At 40.4% G+C, this 26731-nt stretch overlaps 1 protein-coding gene across 2 annotated transcripts in view; it reads right to left on the reverse strand.

The window, feature by feature from the left end:
- Window positions 1-333: 333 nt before the first annotated feature.
- Window positions 334-26731, reverse strand: part of LOC122564134 (spermatogenesis-associated protein 6) — a 90587-nt gene continuing 64189 nt past the window's right edge. Inside the window, exons 11-14 of one of the 2 annotated variants that reach the window (XM_043718754.2) lie at window positions 26472-26629; window positions 21966-22065; window positions 17546-17622; window positions 334-11566 (exon numbers count right to left, since the gene is read on the reverse strand). In XM_043718754.2, coding sequence (XP_043574689.2) covers window positions 17587-17622; window positions 21966-22065; window positions 26472-26629 — 294 coding nt within the window. In that variant the 3' untranslated portion in view covers window positions 334-11566; window positions 17546-17586. The remainder of the gene's footprint in view (window positions 11567-17545; window positions 17623-21965; window positions 22066-26471; window positions 26630-26731) is intronic. The other variant, XM_087994512.1, reaches the window with a different exon arrangement.

A 26731-nucleotide genomic window follows, 5' to 3' on the forward strand; every position in this document is an offset into this window, starting at 1 on the left:
AACCTCTCACTGACAAAAGTCTTCAATTTTTAAAGAGTTGGAGAGTTAAGTAAATGCATGACTTTACAGTGGTATATATCAGCAGTTTCCTATCCTCCACAATTCATGGTTCCCACATTGCAGGACAAGGCCTTAGATAAGTAAAAAGTGGGGTCTGTCTGACCTTAGCACTGAACAATGAACTGATCTCTGGCAATCATTCTCCCCATTTAAAAGGTTTTGTTTCACAATCAAGTCTATTTAAATAATTGCAATAATTATTTAAATAATTAAAAACCAGTAAAGGAAATGATGGTAACACCTGAATAAAGAAAATGGACCAAAAGCTTTGCATCAGTCTCACTTTGCATGTTGACATTTATTTCAAATCGTCTCCATATGTACAAATAGTCTCCATATAGAAATACAAAAAAACTTATATGAATATTTTGATTCCATTCTGCACACAACATTCCAAGAATTCAAACAAGTATAAACAAAAAATAACATTATTAAGATAATCAAAAAGAAATGCTTGTTTTAAAGCTTGTTACATCAGAGATTCATCTGGTTTGTCCAATTTACTCAGTATCCTTCCAATTTTAGTAAATGTGTCTTATAGCTAAGCACTTTTAACTTTGGGTGATTCTGGACTAGCTATATTAATCATGATTATAACGTGAATGTTCATGAAATACTTTTTTGATTTTTCCTGCCATTTACAAATGTGTGCTACTTCTACAAAGTTTTGAGACAGACAGGTACACTGCTATAATTCTTATATAATAATAATAGGACATATAAACACACTAGAGAATTCCATCACTGGAGATTATAAGACAACTAATGAATAAGCTAGATAAACCAGGAAAGGATGAACATTGTTTCATGTGTTAGCAACCTGCATTCAATATTGCAAGTACAAACAAACCTTTTCACCATAAAAGAAAAAAAATCATTTGCCACCCAATCTTAAATTTCCATTGATATAGGAAACAAGAACATTTAGTAAAAATGGCTCAAAGAATCTAGTAGATCTGAAGTGTTACAGAACAGACTTCCCAGCCATCCATGGAGTTTATTGAGGGCATTAACATTCATCATTTTGGATATCATTGTCTCTCTTGATATGTACATGCTTATCCTGACTTTTCGGTACTGCAGTGCTGACAAGCTGAATTGTTAGTGTCCTTCTATCTTAGTCCCTGATTACTTATCCTGTGCCCTACTTATTGCTATCTGGGGCCAATGCTTAAAGACCAAAAGGAGAGAGACATGGATATTAATTTTCCATTTACTGTTCTTCTTTGTCTTTTTCAAATACTTTCTCATTGCAGAAACAAAAACATTCCTGACATGTTACTGGCATTAGTGATATTAAGTCACTATTCAGCTTCAATCTATGATTACTAATGCAAAAGTTAATGAGCCAAAGTTTTTAAAAAAGTAGTTTCTGGAGAAACCTGGGCTAGAAGGATCAAATTATTACAAAAAGTTGCAAAACTTGTGAAGCTAAATAATTTTATTTTACAATTTCTGTTAATTTTTAAAAATATAAACATTTGGTTGTGGAATTGTTGTTGTACCTCAAAACAATTTTTAATTTCAATAGTTTTCCAGGTTTTTTTTATGACATGGCATGTTTGGGCTGACTATGTGCTTCTTAAGTGGACCACAAGATCTGCTGGTAAATCTGCAGGATAACAAGCTGCCTTTCGCAAAGTATCATGAAAACAGAGAAGATAAATAAAATCAAGGCTCTTATCCCTTGATGTACATTGTTGAGTAGACTGGATTAAAGAGTGAACTCTTGCAGGCTAGCCATTGGGAAAAAATATAAGGATATAGAGTCATAGTCATACAGCACAGAAACAGATCCTTCGGCCAACCAGTCCATTCTGACCATAATCCCAAACTAAACTAGTTCCACCTGCTTGCACTTGACCGATAGCCCTCCAAACATTTCTTATTCATGTACTTTTACCTAAATACCTTTTAAACACTGTAGCTGTACCCATATGCATCACCTCCTGTGGAAGTCCATTTCTCCTCTCACCTTAAAAATATGCCCCCTCGTCTTGAAATCCCCCACACTAGGGAAAAGGCACCTGCCATTCAGATTATAGATTACTTAAAAATTTTGAGTCACAGCAAGGGCAGGATATAGTTTAAAATTTATGTGTATATTTTCAATATTTTATATTTATAAAATTGTATTACACCTTTTACAATGACTATAATTCTGATTTTAACCTAATGCCCCAACTCAGGGTGAGAATCTGACATGTCCAGGCCAAGTGTCGAACTGACATGTGTTTGATTTCACTTTTCACTGACTTTAGTACAGCTGAATATCATGTGGTATGTAAATCGAGTCAGGCATATTCTTGGTGGGTGATGGGCCAGTTTCTGTTAAAATCAGGAATTCTATGTGGTATGATAGAATAAAAAGTTAAAGTACCAAGAAAAACTAGTACTCAAAATATTGAGTTCCAAATCAACCTAAAGGTAACCTTGAAAGTAAGTCGATGAGTTAATTGTGGAACACAGCAAGCCTTGAGCTCCTGCCCGATGATTTATAATGACAGTCATCCTTTTGCAAGATGATATGAAGAACATACTTGAGAATATTTTTTCATAGTTTTTCATGGCAGAGTTTCATCTTAGGATCAGCCATGATTCTATTGAATGGCATAGTAAAATTGAGGGGTTGAATTGCCTATTTCCTATTTCTCGTAGTCGCATTACTGTGAATAGTGTCTTCAGTCTGCTGGTACTAATGGTAGAGATGGTATCACAGAACTGTTGCAGCAAAGAAGGAGGCTTCAGGTACATGGCAGCAACATCACCTGTAAGTTCCTCCCCAAGCCACACACCATCCTTACTTGGAAATGTATCACGCTTCCTTCAGTGTTGCTGGTTCAAAATCTGAGAGCTCCCTCCCTAATGGCATAGTGGGTCTTCCTATAGCAACTGGACTGCACTGTTTCAAGAAGTCAGCTTCCCACTATCTTGAAGAGCAACTAGGGATGGGCAATAAATGTTAACCCGGTTAGCAATGATCACCTCCTATAAATACATAAAACAAAACTAATTATGTATGTACCCTATCTCCAGTCAGCAACGTAACTAATCCTTCTCCTCTAGCTTTTGCCCACAATCCTGCACCACTTCTTTTTCAGATCAGGTTTAGTACGTTTTTTTCCCTCTTGTTGGTTCTCTCATTTCCTATCCCAGATAAAATCTAGCAGCTATGTCCTTTAGAACTTGACCAGTCAGTCACTAGTGGTACTATCAAGCCACTCTTGGTTACAGAAATTGAAGTCTCCCACCCAGAGTACACTCTGCACTTTTGCTACCCTCAGTGCTTCCTCCAAGTGTTGTTCAACACAGAGGAGTCCTGATTCATCAGCTGAGGTTAGGATGACGTGGTTATCAGATTTCCTTTCCCATATTTCTTGCGCATGCAACTGTTCACAAAGGCTGGAGTGAAAGTTGAGGACTTCCAGAGCAACTCTCTCCTGACTTTATACCACTGAAGCCACCAGCTGTCTGAGCCAGGCTAACCCAGGTACACAATGCACATATCCCATGAATGACTAACAAATAATGAATAGAATCTTGTCATTTATTGCAAGTGGAATGGAATATAAAAGTACAGATGCTTTGCTGTAGAACATGAGAGCACATTGGGAGTATTGCATATAGTTTTGTTTTTTTTAAATAAAGGAGGGAATATTCCCCAAAGCCTGGATGAGTACAGTTCCAAAAGCCCAACAGCATCCAGGAGAAAACAGCTTTCTTGATTGGTGCTACATCACCAAGCATTCACAACCTCCACCAACACTCAGTAGCAATATAAGATAGTAAAAACAATGACTGCAGATGCTGGAAACCAGATTCTGGATCAGTGGTGCGGGAAGAGCACAGCAATTCAGGCAGCATCCGAGGACAGGCAAAATCGACGTTTCGGGCAAAAGCCCAATATAAGATGCTCTACAACATTGCAACAAAGCTCCTTATACAGCACTTTCCAAATCCATGACCACTAACATTTAGACTTCTTGTCAGATGTGGGAGTTTAAAGAGGGTTTAAGGGTTACTGCGGATTATATCTGCCATAAATGCTGTTGGATGCAAATCTTATCAGATCGAGTGGATTGGTTGGAGAGGCAGATAGAAGCGATGAGAAATTTGCAACAGCAACAGTATGTGATGGATGGCAGTTATAGGAAGGGGGGAAAGTCTCAGATACAGTCACATAGATGGATTAACTCCAGGAAGGGTGAGAAAGGTCGACACCTAGGGCAGCATTCTTTTGTGGATATACCCATTTCAAACAGGTATGCTGTTTTGGAAAATGTAGGGGGTGATGAATTCTCAGGGGAACTTAGCACGAACAGCCAAGTTTCTGGTATTGAGACTGGCTCTAATGCAACAAGGGGTATGTCGGCTTCCAAGTTATCAATTATGTTAGGGGATTCTGTAGTCCGAGGTACAGACAGACGTTTCTGTGGCCAGCAGAGAAAAAGCAGAATGGTGTGTTGTTTCCCTGGTGCCAGGATCAAGGATGTTTCAGAGGGTGCAGAATGTTCTCACGGGGGAGAGGGGCCAGCAGGAGGTCATTATCCACATTGGAACCAACGTCATAGGAAGGGAAAAGGTTGAGAGTCTGAAGGGAGATTTCAGAGAGTTAGGCAGAAGTTTAAAAAGGAGGTCCCCAAGGGTAGTTATATCTGGATTACTCCCAGTGCTACAAGCTAGTGAGGGCAGGAATAGGAGGATAGAGCAGATGAATGCATGGCTGAGGAGCTGGTGTATGGGAGAAGGATTCACATTTTTGGATCATTGGAATCTCTTCTGGGGTAGAAGTGACCTGTACAAAAAGAATGGATTGCACTTAAATTGGAAGGGGATTAATATACTGGCAGGGAGATTTTCTAGAACTGCTTGGGAGGATTTAAACTAGTAAGGTGGGAGGGTGGGACCCATGGAGATAGTGAGGAAAGAGATCGATCTGAGACAGGTACAGCTGAGAACAGAAGTGAGTCAAACAGTCAGGGCAGGCAGGGACAAGGTAGGACTAATAAATTAAACTGCATTTATTTCAATGCAAGGGGCCTAACAGGGAAGGCAGATGAACTTAGGGCATGGTTAGGAACATGGGACTGGGATATCACAGCAATTACAGAAACATGGCTCAGGGATGGGCAGGACTAGCAGCTCAATGTTCCAGGATACAAATGCTACAGGAAGGATAGAAAGGGAGGCAAGAGAGAAGGAAGAGTGGCATTTTTGATAATGGATAGCATTACAGCTGTGCTGAGGGAAGATATTCCCAGAAATACAATCCCAAATAACTTCCCTGGATGTATTTTGGAACCCCCAATAGTCAGAGGGAAATTGAGAAACAAACTTGCAAGGAGATCTCAGCTACCTGTAAGAATAATAGGGTAGTTACGGTAGGGGATTTTAACTTTCCAAACATCGACTGGGACTGGGACAGTGTTAAAGGTTTAGATGGAGAGGAATTTCATAAGTGTGTACAAGACAATTTTCTGATTCAGTATGTGGATGTACCTGCTAGAGAAGGTGCAAAACTAGACCTACTCTTGGGAAATAAGAGATGGAAATGTGTTGCTGGAAAAGCGCAGCAGGTCAGGCAGCATCTAGGGAACAGGAGAATCGACGTTTCGGGCATTAGCCCTTCTTCAGGAATGAGGAAAGTTGGTCCAGCAGGCTAAGAGAAAAGATAGGAAGGAGGGACTTGGGGGAGGGGCGTCGGAAATGTGATAGGTGGAAAGAGGTCAAGGTGAGGGTGATAGGTCAGACTGGGGTGGGGGTGGAGAGGTCGGGAAGAAGATTGCAGGTTAGGAAGGCGGTGCTGAATTTGATGGATTTGACTGAGACAGGTTTCGGGATGTCAGGAGGTGAGTTACATGCTGCAGTATTCACAGCCTCTGACCTACTCTTGTGGTCAGTGTTTATGTGATGAGTTCAGTTGAATTTCTGTTAACTCCCAGGATGCTGATAGTGGGGGATTCAGTGATGGTAAAACCCTTGAATGTCAAGGGCTGGTGGTTAGATTGCCTCTTATTGGACATGGTCACTGCCTGGCATTAGTGGTGCATGAATGCTGCTTCGCACTTGTCAGCCCAAACGTGGAAAATGTCCAGATCTTGTTGCACTTGAACATGCATTGCTTCAGTATCAGAGGAGTAGTGATTGGGCTGAACATGGTGCAAACATTGGCGAATATCTCCACTTTTGACCTTATGATGAAGGGAAAGTCATTGATGAAGCAGCTAAAGATGGTTGGGCCGAGGACACTATGCTGAAGAACTTCTGCAGAAATATCCTAGAGCTGTGACGATTGACTTCTAACAACCATCTTCCTATGTGCCAGGTATGACCCTGGAGAGTTTGCCCGAGTACACATTGATACTACACTTGGTAGAATGCAGCCTTTATGTCAAGGGCTGTCTCTCTCACATCGCCTCTGGAATTCAGCTCTTTTGTCCATGTTTGAACTAAGGCTGCAATAAAGTCAAGAGCTGATTGCCCAGTCTGACTTCCACTGGACCCTGATGAAGGGTTTCTCGATGTTCCTGGTCCTCCAATGCTGTCTGACCTCCTGTGCTTTTCCAGTGCCACACTTTTCGACTTGGACCATCACTGAGCAGGTTATTGCTGAGCAGATGCTCAACTAACACATCCCATTACTTTACTGATGATCGAGAGTAGACTGATCAGGCTGTAACTGGTTGAGTTGGATTTGTCCATCTTTTTGTGTGCAGGACAGACCTGGGCAATTGCCACATTGTCAAATAGCTGCCACTGTTATAACTGCTCTGGATGAGCCTGGCTAGAGAAGTGGCAGGTTCTGGAACATAAGTCTTCAGTACTATTCCTGGAATGTTGCCAGGGCCCATAGACTTTGCATTAGCCAATGACTTGAACCATTTTTTGATATCATGTGGAGTCAATTGAATTGGGTGAATTCAGGTATCTGTAATGCTGGGGCTCTCTGGAGGAGTCCAAGACAGATATTCTACTTGGCACTTCTAGTTGAAGATTGCTGCGAATGCTTCAGCCTTATCTTTTACACTGATGTGTTGGGCTCTTCCATCATTGAGATGGGAATACTTGTGCAACCTCTTCCTCATGGGTTCGTATGGGCTTGTATCAAGATGGCGACACAGTAGGACACCCCAGCCAGAGCTCGTCTGCTCTGCCAGTTCATTTTGTTTTAAATTTCTTTTTCCTTTTCTTTTCTGCAGTGTTGCTCCCCCAAAACTTTTAACTTCTAAACTTACCCGGCAGGAATGGAGGAGGCAATTCCCAGACTGGAGGCCACGACTGGTGCAGTTGAGACCACACTGGCACAGGAGGTGAGTCCGAGACCAGAGGCCGGAGAGAGGAGGTGAGTCCGAGACCAGAGGCCGGAGAGAGGCGGTGAGTCCGAGACCAGAGGCCGGAGAGAGGAGGTGAGTCCGAGACCAGAGGCCGGAGAGAGGAGGTGAGTCCGAGACCAGAGGCCGGAGAGAGGAGGTGAGTCCGAGACCAGAGGCCGGATTGAAGAGGGGAGTCCGAGACCAGAGGCCGGATTGAAGAGGGGAGTCCGAGACCAGAGGCCGGATTGAAGAGGGGAGTCCGAGACCAGAGGCCGGATTGAAGAGGGGAGTCCGAGACCAGAGGCCGGATTGAAGAGGGGAGTCCGAGACCAGAGGCCGGAGCGAGGAGGTGAGTCCTAAATCAGAGTCTACAGCGAGGAGATTAATATCTCATGTTTAGGTCTGCCTGCTGCTGCCAATGGCATGCCATCCTGCACTTTCAATTGGACTAGGGTTGATCCCCTGGCTTGATGGTAATAGTTGAGTGGGGAATGTGCTGGGGAGGGGAAATTGCAGGTTGTGCTGGAATACAGTTCTGCTGTTGCTGCTGGCCCACAGTGCTTCATGGATATCCTGTCTTGAGTTGCTATATCTGTTCAAAATCTGTCCCATTTAGCATGATGATAGTGCCACACAACACGATGAACGGTTTTCTCAACGAGAAGGTGGGACTTTATCTCCAGGAGGACTCTGCAGTAATCACTTTTATTGATATTATCAAGGGCAGATGCATCTGCAGCCGGTAGATTGGTAGGGATAAGATCAAGTATGCTTTTTCCTCGAGATGATTCCCTTATCATCTGCTGCAGACCCAGTCTAGCAGCTATGTCCTTTAGATTCCGACTAACCCGATCAGTGGTACTGCTACTGAGCCATTTTTGATAAGGGACATGAAATCCTCAAGCTAGAATACATTTTCCATCCTTGCCACCTCCAGTCCTTCCTTCATGTATAGTTCAACATGGAGGAGTACTGATTCATCAGCCAAGGGAGGATGGTAGGTAGTCGTCACCATGAGGTTGGAATCAATGAGTTGAATGGCCTCTTTCTTCACTGTCAGGATTCTATGATTCTATAATTTTGGGTTACAGAGTGGGATGCTCTTCGGGCGGTTGGTGCAGACTGTAGGGAGCCTATTCTGTGATTCTAGCTTTCCTTGCCCGTGTTTAACTGAGACTTCATAGGACTCGGAGTCAATGTTGAGGAATTCCAGTGCAACTCCCTCCTGACTGTATAGCATTGTGCTGATCCACTCTGCTGGGTCTGTCCTGCCAGTGGCACAAGATATATTCAAGGATGACTATTGTGTCTGTCAGGTTTGACTCTGAGTGTGACTATGTCAGGCTGTTGCTTGACTAGTCAGTGAGACAGCTCTTCCAGTTTTGGCAGTAATCCCCAGACTTTAGTAAGGAGGACTTTGCAGGATCAACAGGGCTGTTTTTGCTGTTGTCTGTTCCAGTACCTCGGCTGATGTAGTCTGCCTGATTTCACGTTTTTGTTGAGACTTTGTATCAATTGCTACAACTGAGGCCATTTCAGTGGGCAATTGAGAATCAACCACACTGCCGTGGGTGTGGAGTCACATGTAAGTCAGACCAGGTGAGGATAGCAGATTTCCATTCTTCCTTTCACATTGGTGAGCCAGATGTGTTTTTCTGACAATCAACAATAGTTTCGTCAGGAGATTCATAATTTCAGAGATTTTTTTTTATTGAATTCAAATTTCACCATCTCCTGTGGTGGGATTTGGAGCCAGGTCCCCAGAACATTTAGCTGTGTTTCTGGATTATCAGTCTAGTGATAACACCTCTGGGGGTGTATAAGAAATTGTTGATCTTCGATACTTTGAGAAGTTGCAGAAATATAATGGGAAAGATAAAAATATAGATCTTTATTTATAAGGAACACAATTGTTAGCAGAATCAACAAATATTAAAATCAAAGAAGGTAAAATCCTAAACTGGTATTTGCCTATACCAAATAGCCAAGTTTAGCAAAAGGCTCTTTGTTGTCCTACAGGATGCAGAGGCTGTTGCTTTGATTTATTGGTTGGTGGCTAGTCTGCACATGGGTACCACAGTCTGCTGACCTACAGCAATCTTTCTTAAGCTTGTACAGTATACTTTAATTGAGGTCCTTTTTAGAATAAATGTACCTTTTAAATTAAAGTTTATCCCACACATCTGGCAAAAAATGGGCAAAGGACAATTAAAATTCTGAGGGAGTGGCTCACTTGCATCACACTGGAGTCTGGCCAATGGTGATTCTAAATTCCAAGGAGTAAGGGTATGTACTAGAAGCTAGTAAATTCCAATTTCAAGACTCAGGTCAGGTGTTAACGTCATTACCCGTGCCCTGACTGCACATTCTTTTAAACCGGAGGTCTGAGTCAGGCAACATGCTGAGGTAAAACAAACCAGGGCCATGCAAATCTGGGCAAGTGTTAATAATCTATCGATTTCCTTGCATGGTGGGATGACCTGTCCTACAAGGAAAGCACAGGCCTTCCTGGCTCACTAGATACCCCTTCTGTAGCCCACTGACCCACCTGTATCACACAAAGAACTATTCTCTTGGGTTCCAAATGGCCACCTCTGTGCCACTCTGTTTTAACACTCAACCCCATCCAGTCAGTTTCCCAACTAGTTTGGTTAATCAATACTATTCTATTGTGATCTAACTGTTAATGTGAGCCTTCTTGTTGATTTTTCTGAATGGACCAGCCACTAAGAGACCACATTCCTCCCTGGGTGTAAACATCAGCTGCAATTTAAAAATTTTTTTTTTTTAAGAAAGATTACAAAAAGCTAATCATTTTAAGAACTCTGATGCTGTGATTTCTCTTGCACACATTCCAACAAGAGTAAAGAAAGCAAGAACTAAATCAGCACATATAATGGATTACAAAATTTAAGCAGAAAATTATGGTATTATGTACCTTATTAAATTCGTATTATCCAATATCAGAAGTTTTTAAGATATTTTCTCATGAGTTATGTACAAGATCTCAGTTTCACAACAGAAGAATAGCCAACTCAGGTTAATGCCCTGGATAATGGGAAGAGCTGGTGTTTGCAACACTACAGTACCATTGGGTCTAAGCACATATCAGGTTCAGATTCTCAGCATGTATCTCTAGTCCATTTTTCTCTGCACCCCTCTGAGGTTGTTCTTGCATTTCGACTTATAACATCAGTACTTAACACAGTGTTTTAGTAATTGCGTTGACTTCTAATTTAGCATGCACTTTCCAACTCTGACACATGGTAACACCTAGAAAATGTAACACCAGTTTCAGCATATGAAAAAATATCAAAGAAATATTTGAATAAACTATTTGGTACTCTACTAATAGCACCTTTTTAAAAAAATGGGTAAAGGGGAAAGAGATGACATCCTTTGATATTACATCCCAACTAAATGAACCTAGCCAGTAATGGATATTTAAAATAATATTGTTTATAAATTTCATAATTTAGCCTTGTGGTACAATACTCATAGCAAAATTAGGACCGAGATAACAGAAATTGGATAGTCAGCTTTTCAGCTTACTGCAGATGTTATAAATTACTTCAGGACCAAGAAAGAGATATTCTTAGCTATTGATACTGATAGGAATTAAATGAGCTACCCATACCATTCCTGTCTGACAGACTATAAATAAGCATGGAATGCATGCCCTTGTGTTAAGGAGAACTGCCGAAAAAGAAAAGCTATGCATTAAACCAAGCACATTAAATCAGCAAATCATTTAGTTGGAAACGACTTTGTATTGAGTGGCCCCTTAAACAGTGCTGAGCTGACAATCTACTGCTAGTTTCGTCTATTGTCTTATATTAATTGACATTAATCAGTAACTGGGCCTTTCGAGGACATGAAACAATTTTCTTCCGTGTTGCTGCATCATTAAATTGCATTTCCAAAAGCTGCACATTGCTTCATTTGTAAGTAATTAATTGCAGCACAGCAAAATTCTGTTAAAGAATCCATTTCATAAAAAAGCACATTATTCAACTACAATATAGTGCACAAATAAACTGTGATGCTCCTTACATGACAGCACAAGTTATGTCAGAATAATTAAATAGCAGCAGATACGAGAATTACATTACACATTGGTGACAAATTTATTCTTGCTTTATTTGTCCATGTTTTGCTGCACCAGTAGAATTCAGGAAGATCTGTTGCATATACTGTAAAAACAAATTAACAGTAACTTTTAATTTAACTGTTACTATATTAAAATATCAATTTGCTTATCTATTAAATTTGATGCATAAGAACTCAGTAGCAAACAACTTTCTTTAAAATGATTAAGTTAGAATTCTAGAAATATCTGACAAATAGCTGAACTTGTATGAAAAGTGGGAGTTTCTTTCTTGTTAATAAAATGACCAATTTATTGTTTTGCATATACTGAATTGATATACAATTTCAGTCATACACAGCATTGTCATCAGCATGAAAAGCGTGCAGAGATATCTTAGTTTGATGGCATGATTCACAAACATAGGACATTGCTTTATTTGTCCACAAGATCATTTGTTGTCATCACAATTGTCCCATTTGCAAGGCCGGTAAGTACACTGTCCAAGTTCATGTTGAAAGCAGTTTAAAAAGTACCCAACTCCAATTTAGTCAGCCAAATTCTTTTGAGTGACTGGGGTCAGAAATGACTTGACAATTTTAGTGGCATCTGGTGTCCAGTCTTCACGTCAACAACTTAACAAAGAAAAGGGAATAAGAAGATTGGCAACAGTGGGTGTCCTGAAGCCAACGACTCTGCTAGTGGACAGAAGAAATTAGATTGAATTGGCAGCGTAATTTAGTCAAAGGTTATTTACTGATTTTGCTATCACATCTAATTGATGATGTGGAGTAGCTATTTTGCAGAGAATTGGTAATCACGGAAGAAGAATAGAAAGTAATGTGCCTGAGAAGATGCATAGTTACACAGAAATGATTATTCACCAGCTTAGCGTGAAGTTAGCTGCTGAACAGAAGTATAATTTTTGCAAGCAAATAGCAGAGCAGAGGAGAAAATAAGTGCAAAGTGAAGGTTTTCAGCTGCAGGCAAAACTGGCAAGATTGCCCAATAGGTTATTTATAGCATAAACTGCTGACATAAAGCTGTATAATCTCTATCAGACTTGAAGTCAACAGTGATCTGTCTTGAGTTGGCTTTGACTCAGAAACACTATTCTCAAACTAAATAAAGAGACCAGTGTGGAGGGCACAGATTTACCCACGTTGACCAGGAAGGAATCGGTCCTGTAGACCTTACTCAGGCAGTGGAGAGTAAATCTAGCAGAAACTCTACTGCAAATTTGGTGAGAAGCTATGCAATACATGAAAGACCAGTACTTCAAACATTAGCCTTGAATAATTTGTGTGAAGGTCTATGAGTATTTTAAACATAGCTTGGTGCGAGTCAAAATTTGTAATGGATTCAGCATACTTTGGAGAGAAAATTGGATAAATTGTAAATGCATGGCCTCCTTGAAACGAAGCCAAACAAACAACTTTCTTTGTGGGAGATATTTTTATGGGGAAATAAAAGTGGAAAGCAAACTAATGCATAATCTGCCTGGTGATGGTTAAATGCACAGCATTCCTCATCACATGACCAAAGATTTTTTTAAAACGCGATTTCATTCTTTCTCTTTCCATGTCTTTGTTCTTGCATCCTCCACATGCTCTCCCAGTATGGCAACAATTCTAGAATAAATGCAGAATGTCTCCTTATCGAAAGGACACTTTTGTGTAAGTTTGTGTATTTGTTATCTGCGAGAAATGAACAGAACCCCCAAGAGAAATGGCTAAATCCCTGAAAAAAATCCAATCTCTTTCCAAAACATTAGCAACCAAGGACTGACAAAAAAAAGACCTCAGTATTTATGTCAGACGGAAAAAGGAGCAGGTTGAAATGATTTTACTTTCATCCAACATGAACCACAACTTCAGTATGTGTATGGATAAACTGAGAACAACCAAATAGCCAGCATGAAAATAACATGGACAGAAAAACTAATAGTCTAGATTACAGTGGTGCTGGAAAAGCACAGCAGGTGCTCCACTCTAATCCAGCACCACTCTAAGCTAGACTCTGGTTTCCAGCATCTGCAGTCCTTGTTTTTACCTAGAAAAACTAATAGTGAAACTCAAGCGCTAACGAGGACAGCTTGTTTAACCTGAGTTTATATTCTTTAAAGTTTAGAATTTTGAGGAGGGATTATCAAAGTTTTTAAAATGACAAAGGATTTCAACACAGGAGGTAGGGAGAAACTTTTTTTCTGATGGAGAAGCAGAGCAAGATGAATAATCCTATTAGAAGGATGTTGGGAAACTTGAAAGGGTTCAGAAAAGATTTACAAGGATATTGCCAGGATTGGAGGATTTGAGCTATAGAGAGAGGCTGAACAGGCTGGGGCTGTTTTCCCTGGAGCGTCGGAGGCTGAGAGGTGACCTTACAGAGGTTTACAAAATTATGACGGGTGTGGATAGGGTAAATAGGCAAAGCCTTTTCCCTGGGGTCAGGGAGTCCAGAACTAGAGGGCATAAGTTTAGGGTGAGAGGGAGAAGATTAAGAGACCTACGGGGCAACATTTTCACATAGGGGGTGGTACATGCATGGAATGAGCTTCCAGAGGAAGTGGTGGAGGCTGGTACAATTGCATCATTTAACAGGCATTTGGATGGGTATGTGAATAGGAAGGGTTTGGAGGGATATGGGCCAGGTGCTGGCAGGTGGGACTAGATTGGTTTGGGAGATCTGGTCAACATGGTCTGTTTCCATGCTGTACATCTCTATGACTCTATAACTAAAACTCTGCCCAGCAAGATAGATGTGCACTGAGTGGGTGATCATTGTTTGGCTGTGTAGGTGCAGGCTGTGAGTTTGTGATGTGAACTGTGAGGAATTAGCAATGAACTGCAATAATAGCCTCCATTATTTGCTAAACAATTGCTAATGCAATCATGTTGAAATAAAGAAATTATGTGGACATTCTAAGCAGCAAACACTGTCTACCAAGATACAGTCAAGTGTATGAGTTACTTAATAGGCACTGTTATAGAGATCAGAAAGCATTTTGCCACTCTTCTGGTATAAATTAGTACAATGAATATCAATTCCTGGGCTTGACTGTTACTGGTTTGTTAAGGCAACCCATGCTTTTAGTCATTAGTGGCTGCCTGAAATTCAAGATAATCAAATACCCAAAGAAGTTACAAGACCCTTTTGCCATTTAATGTAATCCATTTATTCCATACGTTTTTGCTTTGAGATAGAACGACCTAAACTAATGAGCCCGCCAAGAAACTCTGGAGGTCAATGAAGAAACCTAATACCTTGCCTTAACAAATCTTCCAAAATGTACAACAAGAGAAAGCAGGAGTATCCTTCATGGTTCCACATTACAGACAGTTCTGCTATAGTGTGGTAGTTCCGTTCTCGTACAATCCCATTTATCAGAAAATTGAGTAACAGCAGCTCCATTTGAACTAACAGGGTTGGAATCGCGTTATAACCAATATACCATGTTTTAAAGGTTCATGCTTTAGAAGCAGTGTCCCCAATTCATCAAATGTGTTATAGCGAATTCACATTAACAAAATGGGTGTTATAGCAGATCGACCTGTGTCACTGTGATTATTCTCCATTCACTATGCTTATAATCTATCACCACAACTCACAAACTATCACTGTATTCTAACAGATGAAAGGCTTAACAGACAATCAATTCTTCAATGTATAATTTCAGTTACATCACACTGCAAATTTTTGTTATAAATTCTGTGTTACGATCGAGCCCTCCACAATCACCTGATGAAGGAGCGTCGCTCCGAAAGCTAGTGTGCTTCTAATTAAACCTGTTGGACTATAACCCGGTGTTGTGTGATTTTTAATTTTGTACACCCCAGTCCAACACCGGCATCTCCGAATCATGACATTTAAACAGGATGTCGGCCAGCATCTAAGCTGGACTATTCCAAATTTTTCATTCCCTCATGAAGAAAATACCTCGGTGACCTGTTCACAGACAGGGGCAAGGGTAGAAATAATGGCCCCACTCTGACCAGAGCCCCAGTTATTGGGTCCTGACGTCACCCCTGTCTTGAGTCCTATCACAGTACACCATTCCCCTTCTGACCATGCAAGATCATTATCACATGGTCCTCCTATCCATTGGTTAAGGTTGTGTGACAGTTGTTACATCTGCATGCTTTACACACAGTCATAAAGATGTACAACATGGAAACAGAGCCTTCGGTCCAACTCATCCAGACTAACCAGATATCCTAAGCTAATCTAGTCCCATTTGCCAGCATTTGGCCTATATCCCTTGAAACCCTTCCTATTTATATATCCATTTTGTAATTGCATCAGCCTCCACCACTTCCTGTGGCAGCTCATACCATACATGCACCATTCTTTGCTGTAAAAAAGCTCCCCCTTAGGACATTTAAATCTTTCCTCCCTCACCCTAAACCTATGCCCATTAGTTCTGGACTCCCCCGCTCCAGGGAAAATATCTTGCCTATTTACCCTATCCATGCCCCTCTTGATTTTATAAACCTCTGTAAGGTCACCCCTCAGCTTCTGACGCTCCAGGGAAAACGGCCCCAGCCTATTCAGGCTCTCCCTATAGCTCAAATCCTCCAACCCTGGCAACATTTCCTGTGTCACAATCCTGTGACACCAAATGGAAGGAGAGCAGGAGACTTCCGTTGGAGTTTACAAAAGATATTCACCAAATATAACTAACAGATTATATATCCCATTGCTATTATGAGTGCTTGCACACAAATATTAGCCTTGTTTCCCTACGCTGGAAACATTTCTGTATTACATTGACTGTGAAGCACTTTAAAACTTCTGGGGTTCTGAAAGTTGTCTTATAAATGCATGTTTTTTTTAATCATCAACAATGTTTTGTGATGACAGAGCCAATTATGACAACAGATACCGGATTATCTAATGCACAGCATCAAATGTAGACATTTAACATATAAAAACATCTCAACATTTAACTGAGGCATCATTAAAACAAATGAATATTGAAGGTAAAGGAGAAACTCTTGTGAAGCATGCCCAAAATCTGAGTAGAAGATACTCTTTAAAGTGCATCTCTTTAAGGAGGAGAGGTTGGTAGAGGAAGGTTTCCAGAGTATGGGACAAAGACAGATGAAGACGTAATCACCAATGGTAGGGTAAAGATAGAAGATGCTGCAGTCAGAAAAAGTTACATTTTTGAAGAGACTTGTATCAGAGCAAATGGTTATAAAGAGTGAATTCCCAATGGTATAGGGAGAATTAAACACAAAGATGAGAATGTTAAATGTGGGGCATTGGGGATTTGACCCAATGCAGGCTTAATGAGTATAAGAATGATGGGCAAGCAGAATTTAGTGTAGGTATCGCCATCAGAATTTGAAACGAGCCAACTTGAAAGCAGAAAGCTAGGGAACTATTAGAATAGCCATTGGAAGGTGACAAAGATGCTTATCGGCATTGGTACTATTATCCTGCATGATTAGCAGTTATTAAATATTCTGATTCAACAACAGTACAAGATCCTTGCGATGAGGTAGAGATTCCTCTCAGGCAACTATTAACTTTTGCATTCCTTTGATAGTTCGCAGTTTTGAAGTAGTGGCAGAGAAAATAGTCACATCCTCAATAAGAAAATAATAAAAACTTTCATTAAAATATCCTATGACTTTTGGGGCATGCAAGTGAACACAAAAATCTATGTTGTGTCCTTGATTTTGTTTTTGAATCTTGTGTGCTAAATGTCGCCACCTCCCGGACAGTTATTTTCTCTTAACTGCTCTTTGAAGAGCACTTCAATTTTGTTTCCCTGTATCTGTATTTTCTGAATCAGCTGCAATATTCTTATTGCGGTCATTGCACTAATTTATTACAGCATTTGTTTTGCTTCGATACTGCAAACATTCCAGCTCTTTCCTGATTGAGTGGCTTAGTTTATTGCTTTTATTAAGATGCTGCAGTATGAAATATGTTGTTAGAGAACGTGAAGACAGCCACAAAACTATGATACCTTAATGCCACGAGCTGGGATATTTGCTTATCAATTTCAATTGTCATTATTACTTTTGCTTTTGTAAATAAATCACACATTAGATTGGAAAAGTTATAAGAAACATACCGGTACTCATTAAAAAAAGTTGCTTTTTCACTTGTGTGGTCCTAGGAGCATGGTGGGCAGGTGAAACTAATATTCCTCTAAAGGGACAAATCAATTGTACAATCATTAGCAAACAGTTCCTTAACAATCCTATTGCTAGATTTCTTGCAATGACTTTGCAAAACCAGCAATAAATTATTTTTCAATATTTCATTATGATCTCATCAATGCGCATATGTATATTGTAAATACTTCCTGCTTTCTCAGGCAAGATCCTATTTGAATTTGGAGTATTTTATGTACTTTTGCTAACAGTACGCCACAACTTGATTAAATAATGGGAGGAATGATTTTTAAATTTGCAGGGTCATGTTGAAATGACTTCATGATTTCATCCCTTTGAATTTCTGTAATCTAACTTCATCCCCTTTATTCTGGACTCTAGATCATTTGGCCACCACTATATAAAAGCAAATTACTGCGGATGCTGGAATCTGAAACCAAAAGAGAAAATGCTGGAAAATCTCAGCAGGTCTGGCAGCATCTGTAAGGAGAGCAAAGAGCTGACGTTTCGCGTCTAACTGACCCTTTGTCAAAGCTCATTTGGCCACCATTGGTCATCTTGCTTTCAGCTGCACAGAAAGTTCTGAATTCCCTCCAAATACCTCTCTGCTTCTCTTTCCCTTTTTGAAGGCATTCTTTAAAACCTCACACTTTGAAGAAGTTTTTGGTTATCTGACTTCATTAGTAGAATTTATGTGTCCCACCCTGGGAAAAGATTAGCATAAAATTAAGTGTCATGGCAGTGATCCATGTTTGATCTGACCATGCTGGTAACCATCTAACCTTGAGTAAATTGCAGTCTTTAAGTGAAGATCACTAATAGCCACTTGAACCACTACCTGCGTTTATTAGTAGTGCGAGTTATCCATGTTATATGGAAAGGCCACCAGGATTCACCAGTTAACCTTTTTGTATATGGGGAAGGGGCTGTCACTTCTGTATGAAATATATATGGGTACTCTGTACCTAAAAGAAGCCCCATTACATGGTATTGTACCTTGAACTATTGACATTGGATGTTTGATTTCCCCACCTCTTTAACTTGATCCTCCAACCTCCCCTCACTGGGGCATGCTCAGACCTGGCAGAGGTCCTCAACTTACTTTCTCATTCAACACCATTATTAGTAACTGTCGGGGAGTGCCTGCAGTCTCAGAATTGGTCACTATACCCTGTGCTATTGATGGGATTACAGAATTGTCAGCCATGATAGGTTTGCAGAGGAAGCCTAATGGGAGGGATCTCTCACCCCAAGTTAAACAGAGGCTTGATGGGAGTGAAATTAGCTTGGAGTGACCCAGCCAAATAGAGGTGGCTTGGGTCTGTACCCATAGCCTCTGAATAAAATTCAGATCTATCTTCTTAGCTTGTTTGGTATAAGTAGTAAATTAGGTTTAAGATCCTAATTATGGCTAACAGGGAAAATTACCTTTTTAACAATGGAACCATTCTTCATGTGGTGCCAATAATCAATCTCTCTCTTTAACAGAAGAATAAGAAGAGGTCTGTTGTGGTATAATGGGCAGTGTCAGGAGGCCTGGGTTCTAGTTCTATGTGCGCCAGTGGAGCGTTCATAACATTAAATGTATGATGTGGAGGAGTTGGTATTGGACTGGGGTGGACAAAGTTAAAAATCACATAACACCAGGTTATGGTCCAGCAGGATTATTTGGAAACACTAGTTTTCGAAGTGTTGCTCCTTCATCAGGTAGCTGCGTGACAGCTCTGCTCTGCCACTTTCAATCGTGAACAGTAGTACACAATTAGATAACTAACTGGAAGAGGGGCTTGACACAAATATCTGTATGATCTGAACTATCTTCAGCTACTTTAATGACCTTCCTTCTATCAGAAGGTCAAAAGTTCATACTTTTGCTGATGATTGCATTGTGTTTGGTACCTTTTATGATTCCTCACTTACTGGAGTGATCTGTGTCCATATTCACCAAGAGCTGGACAACATACATTCTTTGAGAAAGACAGTACTGCAAATACTGGAGATCAGAGTCGAAAAGTGTGGTGCTGGAAAAGCACAGCGGGTTAGGCAACATTTGAGGAGCAAGAGAGTCGACGTTTTGAGCATATGTGGATGAAGAGTTTATCCTCAAAGTGTCGATTCTCCTGCTCCTCGGATGCTGCCTGACTGGCTGTGCTTTTCCAGCACCACATTCTTTAACATACACTCTTGGGCTGATAAGTGAAAAGTAACATTTGCACCACATAACTGCCAATCAGATAATGCAATTCTCTCTTCCTTGATATTCAGTGATGTTATTATCACCACATTCTCCTCTAAAAACATCTTAGGAGTTACAATTGACTAGAAACTGAACTAGACCAGCCAAGCAAGTACTTTGGATACCAGAACAGGTAGGAGCTTAGGAATTCCACAGTGGAGTAGCTTGTCTCTTGACTTCCTAAACTATGTAAAAGGCACAAATCAACAGTGTAATAGAACACACTCCACTCGTCTCAATTAGTGCAACTCCAACTCAAAAAGCTGACATCATCCAGGCCTGTATGACCCCAGCCACTGTCTTCAATACTCACTCCTCTCATCACCAGTGCACACTGGCAGATGTATGTACCATCTCCAAGATGCATTACAGTTATTCATGAAAAAGCACAGCAGGTCAGGCAACATCTGAGCAGAAGAATCGACTTTTCAGGCATAAGCCTTTCATCAGGAATCTCAGATGCTGTCTGACCTGCTGTGCTTTTCCAATGCCACACTCTTGACTCTGATCTCCAACATCTGCAGTCCTCACTTTCTCCTTGTCTGTTGGACAGCCTTCACAATTTTAGGAAAAACCCCAAGATGTTAGTAAGAAAAACTTTGCAGGATCAATAGGGCTGCTTTTGACATAGTCGTTTCTGCCACCTATGTTGATGTTGGATGGATTGTCCAGTTTCACTTCTTTCTTAGTTCTTGTCAATTTCAGAGGGCAGTCAACCACCATAGCTTTGGGTTTGGAGTCAAATGCAGGCCAGACCAGGTAAGTGCAGTAAATGTTGTCCCTAAAGGACATTAGTGACCGAAATGGGCTTTTACAAAAATCAACAATAGTTGCCATTAGACTAGATTTTTTAAATTCAATAATTTTTAAAATGAATATAATTTTCACCATCTGCCATGGTGTGATTCTGACCCATGTCCCTAGAGGTTTAGTTTGGGACTATGGATTACTAATCCAGTGATAATACCACTTTGCCATCACCTGCCAACATCATATTATGAATGAAATGGTTATTGTAAACTAGGAATTGCTTACTGCTGTACTATTCGGGTTTTTAAAATCCCTGCAACTGCTATTTTATTGTTACCACAGGCTCATCAGTGTTTAGGTAGTACATCTGGCCTTTCAGATCAAAATTATCTGAACAAAAAAACTCTTCGCTCAGTAACTGCATCTTCTCGTTTCATTTTGTTTTAAAAGTCCAAAGCAGGTGTCTGGTTATTTGTCAGACAGTAAACACTCAGGGCAGGAATATCACAGGGGAATTTACCTGTGAATTACTGGAAAACCTCTTAGCGTTATTGAAGATTTATATTTACAACACCATCTACTAAATATAGATTCTAAAGCATTTAATAACTAAATCAAAAATAGTTGTATAATTTCTAAAAGATTAAAACAATTTTATTACACTGTGGACTTATGCTTTCAAGAAATTAAGTGTAATTATCCAAAGTTAAATCAATTTACTATAATGTTTAACTACCATATGTCTATACATGTATTCTTTGATATACTGTATATACTTGAGTAATAGTTGATCTCATGTAAAAGTCGACCCCCTATTTTTGGCCAAATAATCTGAAATTTCCCATACATCTCATGTAAACGTCGACCCTATTTCTTCACAGATAACAGACCGTCGTTTTTGAGTCAGTGTGCCAGTCGCTGCGTTCCAATCCTGCTTTCCAGTCTGCCAGTTGTTCCACTCTGCTCCTCTCTTTCAGTCCACTGGCTGTTGTGCTCTGCTCCGGGTTTTCAGAATTACCATAATTTGTTTCTTTATTTTCGTTACCCATTTAGACATCAATTGGGCTTCTGCTAATGATGCAGTATGAATTTTGACAGGTGTCAATTTCAGCCCCTCAAGAATAGTATCCATGTAATATTCGACCCATAAATTTAACCTTAAAAAGTCAAAAAATTCCACTATTACTTGAGTATATACAGTAATTGTTACTTTAAGGCCAAGATCACAATCCGAAAAAGAGGCATCTAACATAAAAGGTTAACCCTGAATCTGTTTTCACAGGTATAGCCAGATTTCCAGCAATTCCATTTCTATTAAAGACAGTGCTTTCTGTTTTCAATAATGAACATAAATGCAGATTTTTCGCAGTATCATAACCACAGATATTTACCGCTGAGGCTCTTTCCTGTGCATCAATACTCGCTAGGAGATTCTGGACTCGCTCATGAATTCTGTCCCAGGCAGGGTGGCTCACTGGATCAAAATACAACCTTTTGAGAGAAAAAAAAAGACAATTTTAACAATGCCATTATAGTAAACTATATTATGGTTTATCCACTCCCACCCCCATCCTCCTATTCCTTTCTCAATCCCCTACCCCCGATGAATGGCTTCTGCCCAAAATGTCGATTCTCCTGCTCCTCAGATGGCTACCTGGTCTGCTGTGCTTTTCCAGCCCACACTGTTCAACTCTGATCTCCAGCACCTGCAATCCTCACTTTCTCCCTTTTTCCACTTGATGATCATTAAAGGAGTTGAATTTTCTAATATAATAAATAATAGTTCTTTTTGCAGTGTTTTGTTTCATTACATCAAAATTACAGAATAGAGTCATCTCACCCTTGAACCGTGAAAGCAGGCACAACTGTGGGTCTTTGTATTTCCCCACTGGCATGTTTAAAGTTGGAATGACCCATTAAACTCAACACATGGCCTGCCAGTCTCCCCCAAATCCCTCTCCCCAACAAGAATCTGTCTCTGTTTTCACAGGTGGGGGACGAGGGAGTGAATGCATTAAGTATTCCCCCTTCACCTGCTCTTTGGCTTACTGAGGCCTTTAAGGCTGCAAGTAATGCCCAACTAACTGCCAACCTCATCATACTCCCCACTGCAACATTTCCTATGGGGAGGCCTATGTCAAATGTTAGCTACCAGATTTGCTGGGCAGGCTAAGGTGATGCAAAGAATGCAGGGTACCTCCTTTGGAAGTACCTAGTGGCCATCGGAAGGACCTCCAACCCCAAGGTCATTTCTACCCCTTTAATCCTCCCAACCAGCCCCTCAAAACAGATCTATCACCTACTTTACCCACCTCACTGGGGCTGCCAACACTTCCCCACCAATACACCACAGGCCATCAAATTCACCTCCATTACTCCACCTTCACATTCAACAGAGCATTTGCAAGCAAGGCTTACTTTATTAAGATGTAGGTGACCATCATGGAGAAGCTGACAAGCAGACTGCTGAGCAGATGCCCATAACCTCTACGCAGCATTAGCAAGATCTAATGCCAGGTCTTTGTGCTTCTCAGGTCAACAGGAAGATAAAATCTCTTCATGACTGAGAAAGAGAGGCTGCTGTCAGCATTTGGGGTCTGCTCCAAAGGGAGCTCCTAAGTGTGGGCAATGCTTGTTCAGCACCTCTACTAGCGATATCAATACCTCTAGTAGCTGTGGTGACAGCAAAGGTTCTTGCCCCTATGTAGTAGCCTCACATGTCAGTCCTCAAGGGGATACATGAAAGCTGGCCAAAGTTATCTGCAGCTAAAAAGCAGGCCCGATCAGCACCTTGTCTCCATATCAACTACAAGCACCATGGGACCATTCTTAATCTTGCAAGGAATTAAGGGATACAGAGAGTGTGTGGGTAAGTGGCGTTGAAATGCCCATCAGCCATGTTTGAATGGTGGAGATGACTCAATGGGCTGAATGGCCTTACTTCCATTCCCATTTCTTATGGTCTTATAGAAGCATGTACAAGACATTCGTGAAAGGTATCTAGCTCTACTCAAAACATGTGAAAATAATACCTAGATGTTAAGCTGCTTAATAAGGTTACACATTTCATTGGACCTCCTTCCAATCCTTGCTCCCCTTTCAGAATTCATTTACAGCATTGTTCCCTCAGTGGACTGCAAGTGATTAAATATGGTGCAGGCAGTCAAGTCTTTAGTCACAACAAACACCCCTGGCCACTGAGTGATAGACTGCAAAATGGAAGAAATGACAGTACGACTGCTTCAATGTTATGGTGATCTTCCCCAAATAATCCTTGTGCATTTCTCATTGTGCCTTGGTTGTGGTCCACCTCCTTCATCATGCAACATCTGGCATCCTCATTGTTGCATTCAACATTCTTCCTCCTCTGCTTGGTTTTGAGATGCACAGCAAAACCACTACGAGACAGATGTATCAAAAGATGTCTTCAGATTTAGACACTTAAAATCACAATTTCTGCAGAGATACAGTTGCTCATTGGTCCTTCTGGTTAACCTTTACCAGATATTGCGCCTCTGTTCTGCACTGATTAGTAGGTTCCTCACATTGAAAAGCTGCCATGTCTCTACATTCTTCCAACCCGCAACATTTATGATTTTTCAATTAAAAGTCTGTAACATAAGACTCCAATCAAATAATCTCATATTCTTGCCTTTAAAGCATTCTAAGAATGTAAGCGGATTGTGATCTGTGTACATAAACGTCTCCGACACATTGTTCGTGACACACACGTTAAAACATTATAAGGCCAGTACCAAACCCAATCGTTCCTTTTCGATTGTGGAGTATTCCCTCTGGGGGATGTTGATCATCTTTGAATTGTAACCAATGGGCAGTTCAATCCCATCCTCATCTTCCTGTAGATGAGGATGGGGCTCCACAGCTCCAACTCCTATGTCACCAGTATAGATAGCTACTTTAAAAGTTTTTGGAAAGTTTGGTGTAGCTAAAACTGGTTTGGTGGTTAATATGGCTTTCAAATGGTCGAATGCGTCTGGCATTGTTCTGTCCACTAAAACTTTGTGGTGTTCTTCAGCAAATTGGTTAACAGTGCCACTACACTGCTGAAGTTTGGAACAAACTTCCGATAGAATCTGCTGAGTCCCAAGAATCAAAGCACCTTTTTCTTCGAGGTTAGTCATGGAAATTCCTTGATGCCCTTTGTCTTTGTATTCCATAGTGTCAACCTTCCATGACCAATGTTATGTGCCAAGAACGTCAACTCTGCTTTTGCAAACTCCATTTTATTTAAGCTTGTCACCAGTTTTGTTTCTCATAGTCATTCAAAGAGCTCTGCCAACTGTACCATGTGATCTTTCCAGGACTAACTAAAAGATCAGACATCGTCCAAATAGATTGCACAGTTTGTTAACCCAGCCACAACTCTGTTCATGAGTCTTTGGAATGTGGCAGGTGCGTTCTTCATTCCAAAGGGCATCATTTTTAAACTGATATAGCCTATTGGGGTTACAAACGCAGAAATTTATTTTGCCGACTCTGATAAAGGTACCTGCCAATAACCGTGCATCAAGTCCAACTTGTCTTGTCAGACTTTCTCGATACTGCCCTCCAATCTGGGAATTGGATAGGAGTCCGATTTTGTAATGGCAGTGACCTTCCGATAATCCATGCAGAATCGTTGAGACACATCTGGTTTAGGAACTAAGGTGATTAGTGACCTCCACTCACTTTGGCTTGGTTCGATGATGTCCTCATTGAGCGTGGCCTCCACCTCCACCTGGACCTCTCTGGCTTTGAAAGGATTAAGCTGATAGGGGTATTGTTTTATCAGAGCAATATTCTCTACGTCTACTTCATGTACAATAGCATTAGTCCTCCCCATCTGATTCTTACATATATACTTATACTGCTGTAACAAATTTTTCAACTGTGTTCTATGCTGCTGAGACAGATAACTCACTAACGTATCCCATTCCTCAAGGACCTCTTCATTTTTTAATCTATTTTGAGGCACATCAAAATCCACATCATCTGGATTTGATTCCTCACTCTGTGGGTCAGTAGCTAACATCCGTTTCTCTAGTTCTTTCTCTCTAGAATAATATGGTTTCAACATGTTAACATGACATACTCGATACCCTTTTTTTCTATCTTTACTAAATAGTTCGCCTGACTCAACTTTTCTCAATTTGATAGGCACCATTATACCTGGTTTTGAAGGGATTTCCTATCACTGGTAACAGTGCTAACACATCATCCCCTCAGGAAATCGTCAGTGTCTCAGAGCTTTTATCTGCCACCTCCTTCATTCTATACTGTGCCCTCTTTTGGTGCTGTTTAGATAACTCAACTATTCTATTTAATCTCTCCCTCACCTTTGATATATAATCTAAATGTGAGATCTCGGACTTTGGTCCTGTCAGATTTTCTTTAATTAATTTCAAAGGGCCTCTCACTTCATGACCGAAAATTAACTCAAAGGAAGTTACCGGAGTAGATTCATTTGGGGCATCATCATTCTAACTTTAAAAAAATCGATCCATATTTTTGTCTAAAACGATCTCTGGACCCTCATCCAAAAAAATGCTCTTCCCCACATACTCCAATCTAGACATTTGTGCATTCCTTCACCTTCCTTTGCCAGCAGTTACTTTGTTTCTTAGTGCAACTCCCTGCAAACTTCTTCCTCAACTCTCCTTCCTTCTCCACTATTGAAACCAATATGTTTTGAAGCCAAACGTCTGGAAACAGATTCTGGAAGCACTGCCGATTTCGCTATTCTTACAATACTATATTCCATGTTAAAGATTTCTATAGATGCATTGTGCAAGTAACAAAGACATAAAATAACACAGTCTATATTTTATAATTTTACTTCAAGAAATCAGCCTTTTCACCATTAAAACGAAGTATTCAGTTATCATGACTTCCCTTACCTGTTTGGATTACATGGTGGTTTTCTCCGTGAACAAACAGAAGATGAGTATGGATCATTTGGATTATCTCGAGTAGTTGCCTTTAGTGGATAACTAATAAGTTCCTCTGCTTCACTAGACAGCTCATCCCAACTAACAGGTTCTCGAACATCAAAACTCTTTGGAATTACAAAGGTAAAAATAGTATTTCATTTGGAAATTAAAAACAATTGCAGTCATAAAATGTTTATTTTCTCCAACCATTTGATTTGCATATGTTA

This window comes from Chiloscyllium plagiosum, unplaced genomic scaffold (assembly GCF_037043375.1).
Source record: "Chiloscyllium plagiosum isolate Xiang-an unplaced genomic scaffold, Cpla_swu_hap1 HiC_scaffold_2, whole genome shotgun sequence".
Classification (NCBI taxonomy): domain Eukaryota; kingdom Metazoa; phylum Chordata; class Chondrichthyes; order Orectolobiformes; family Hemiscylliidae; genus Chiloscyllium; species Chiloscyllium plagiosum.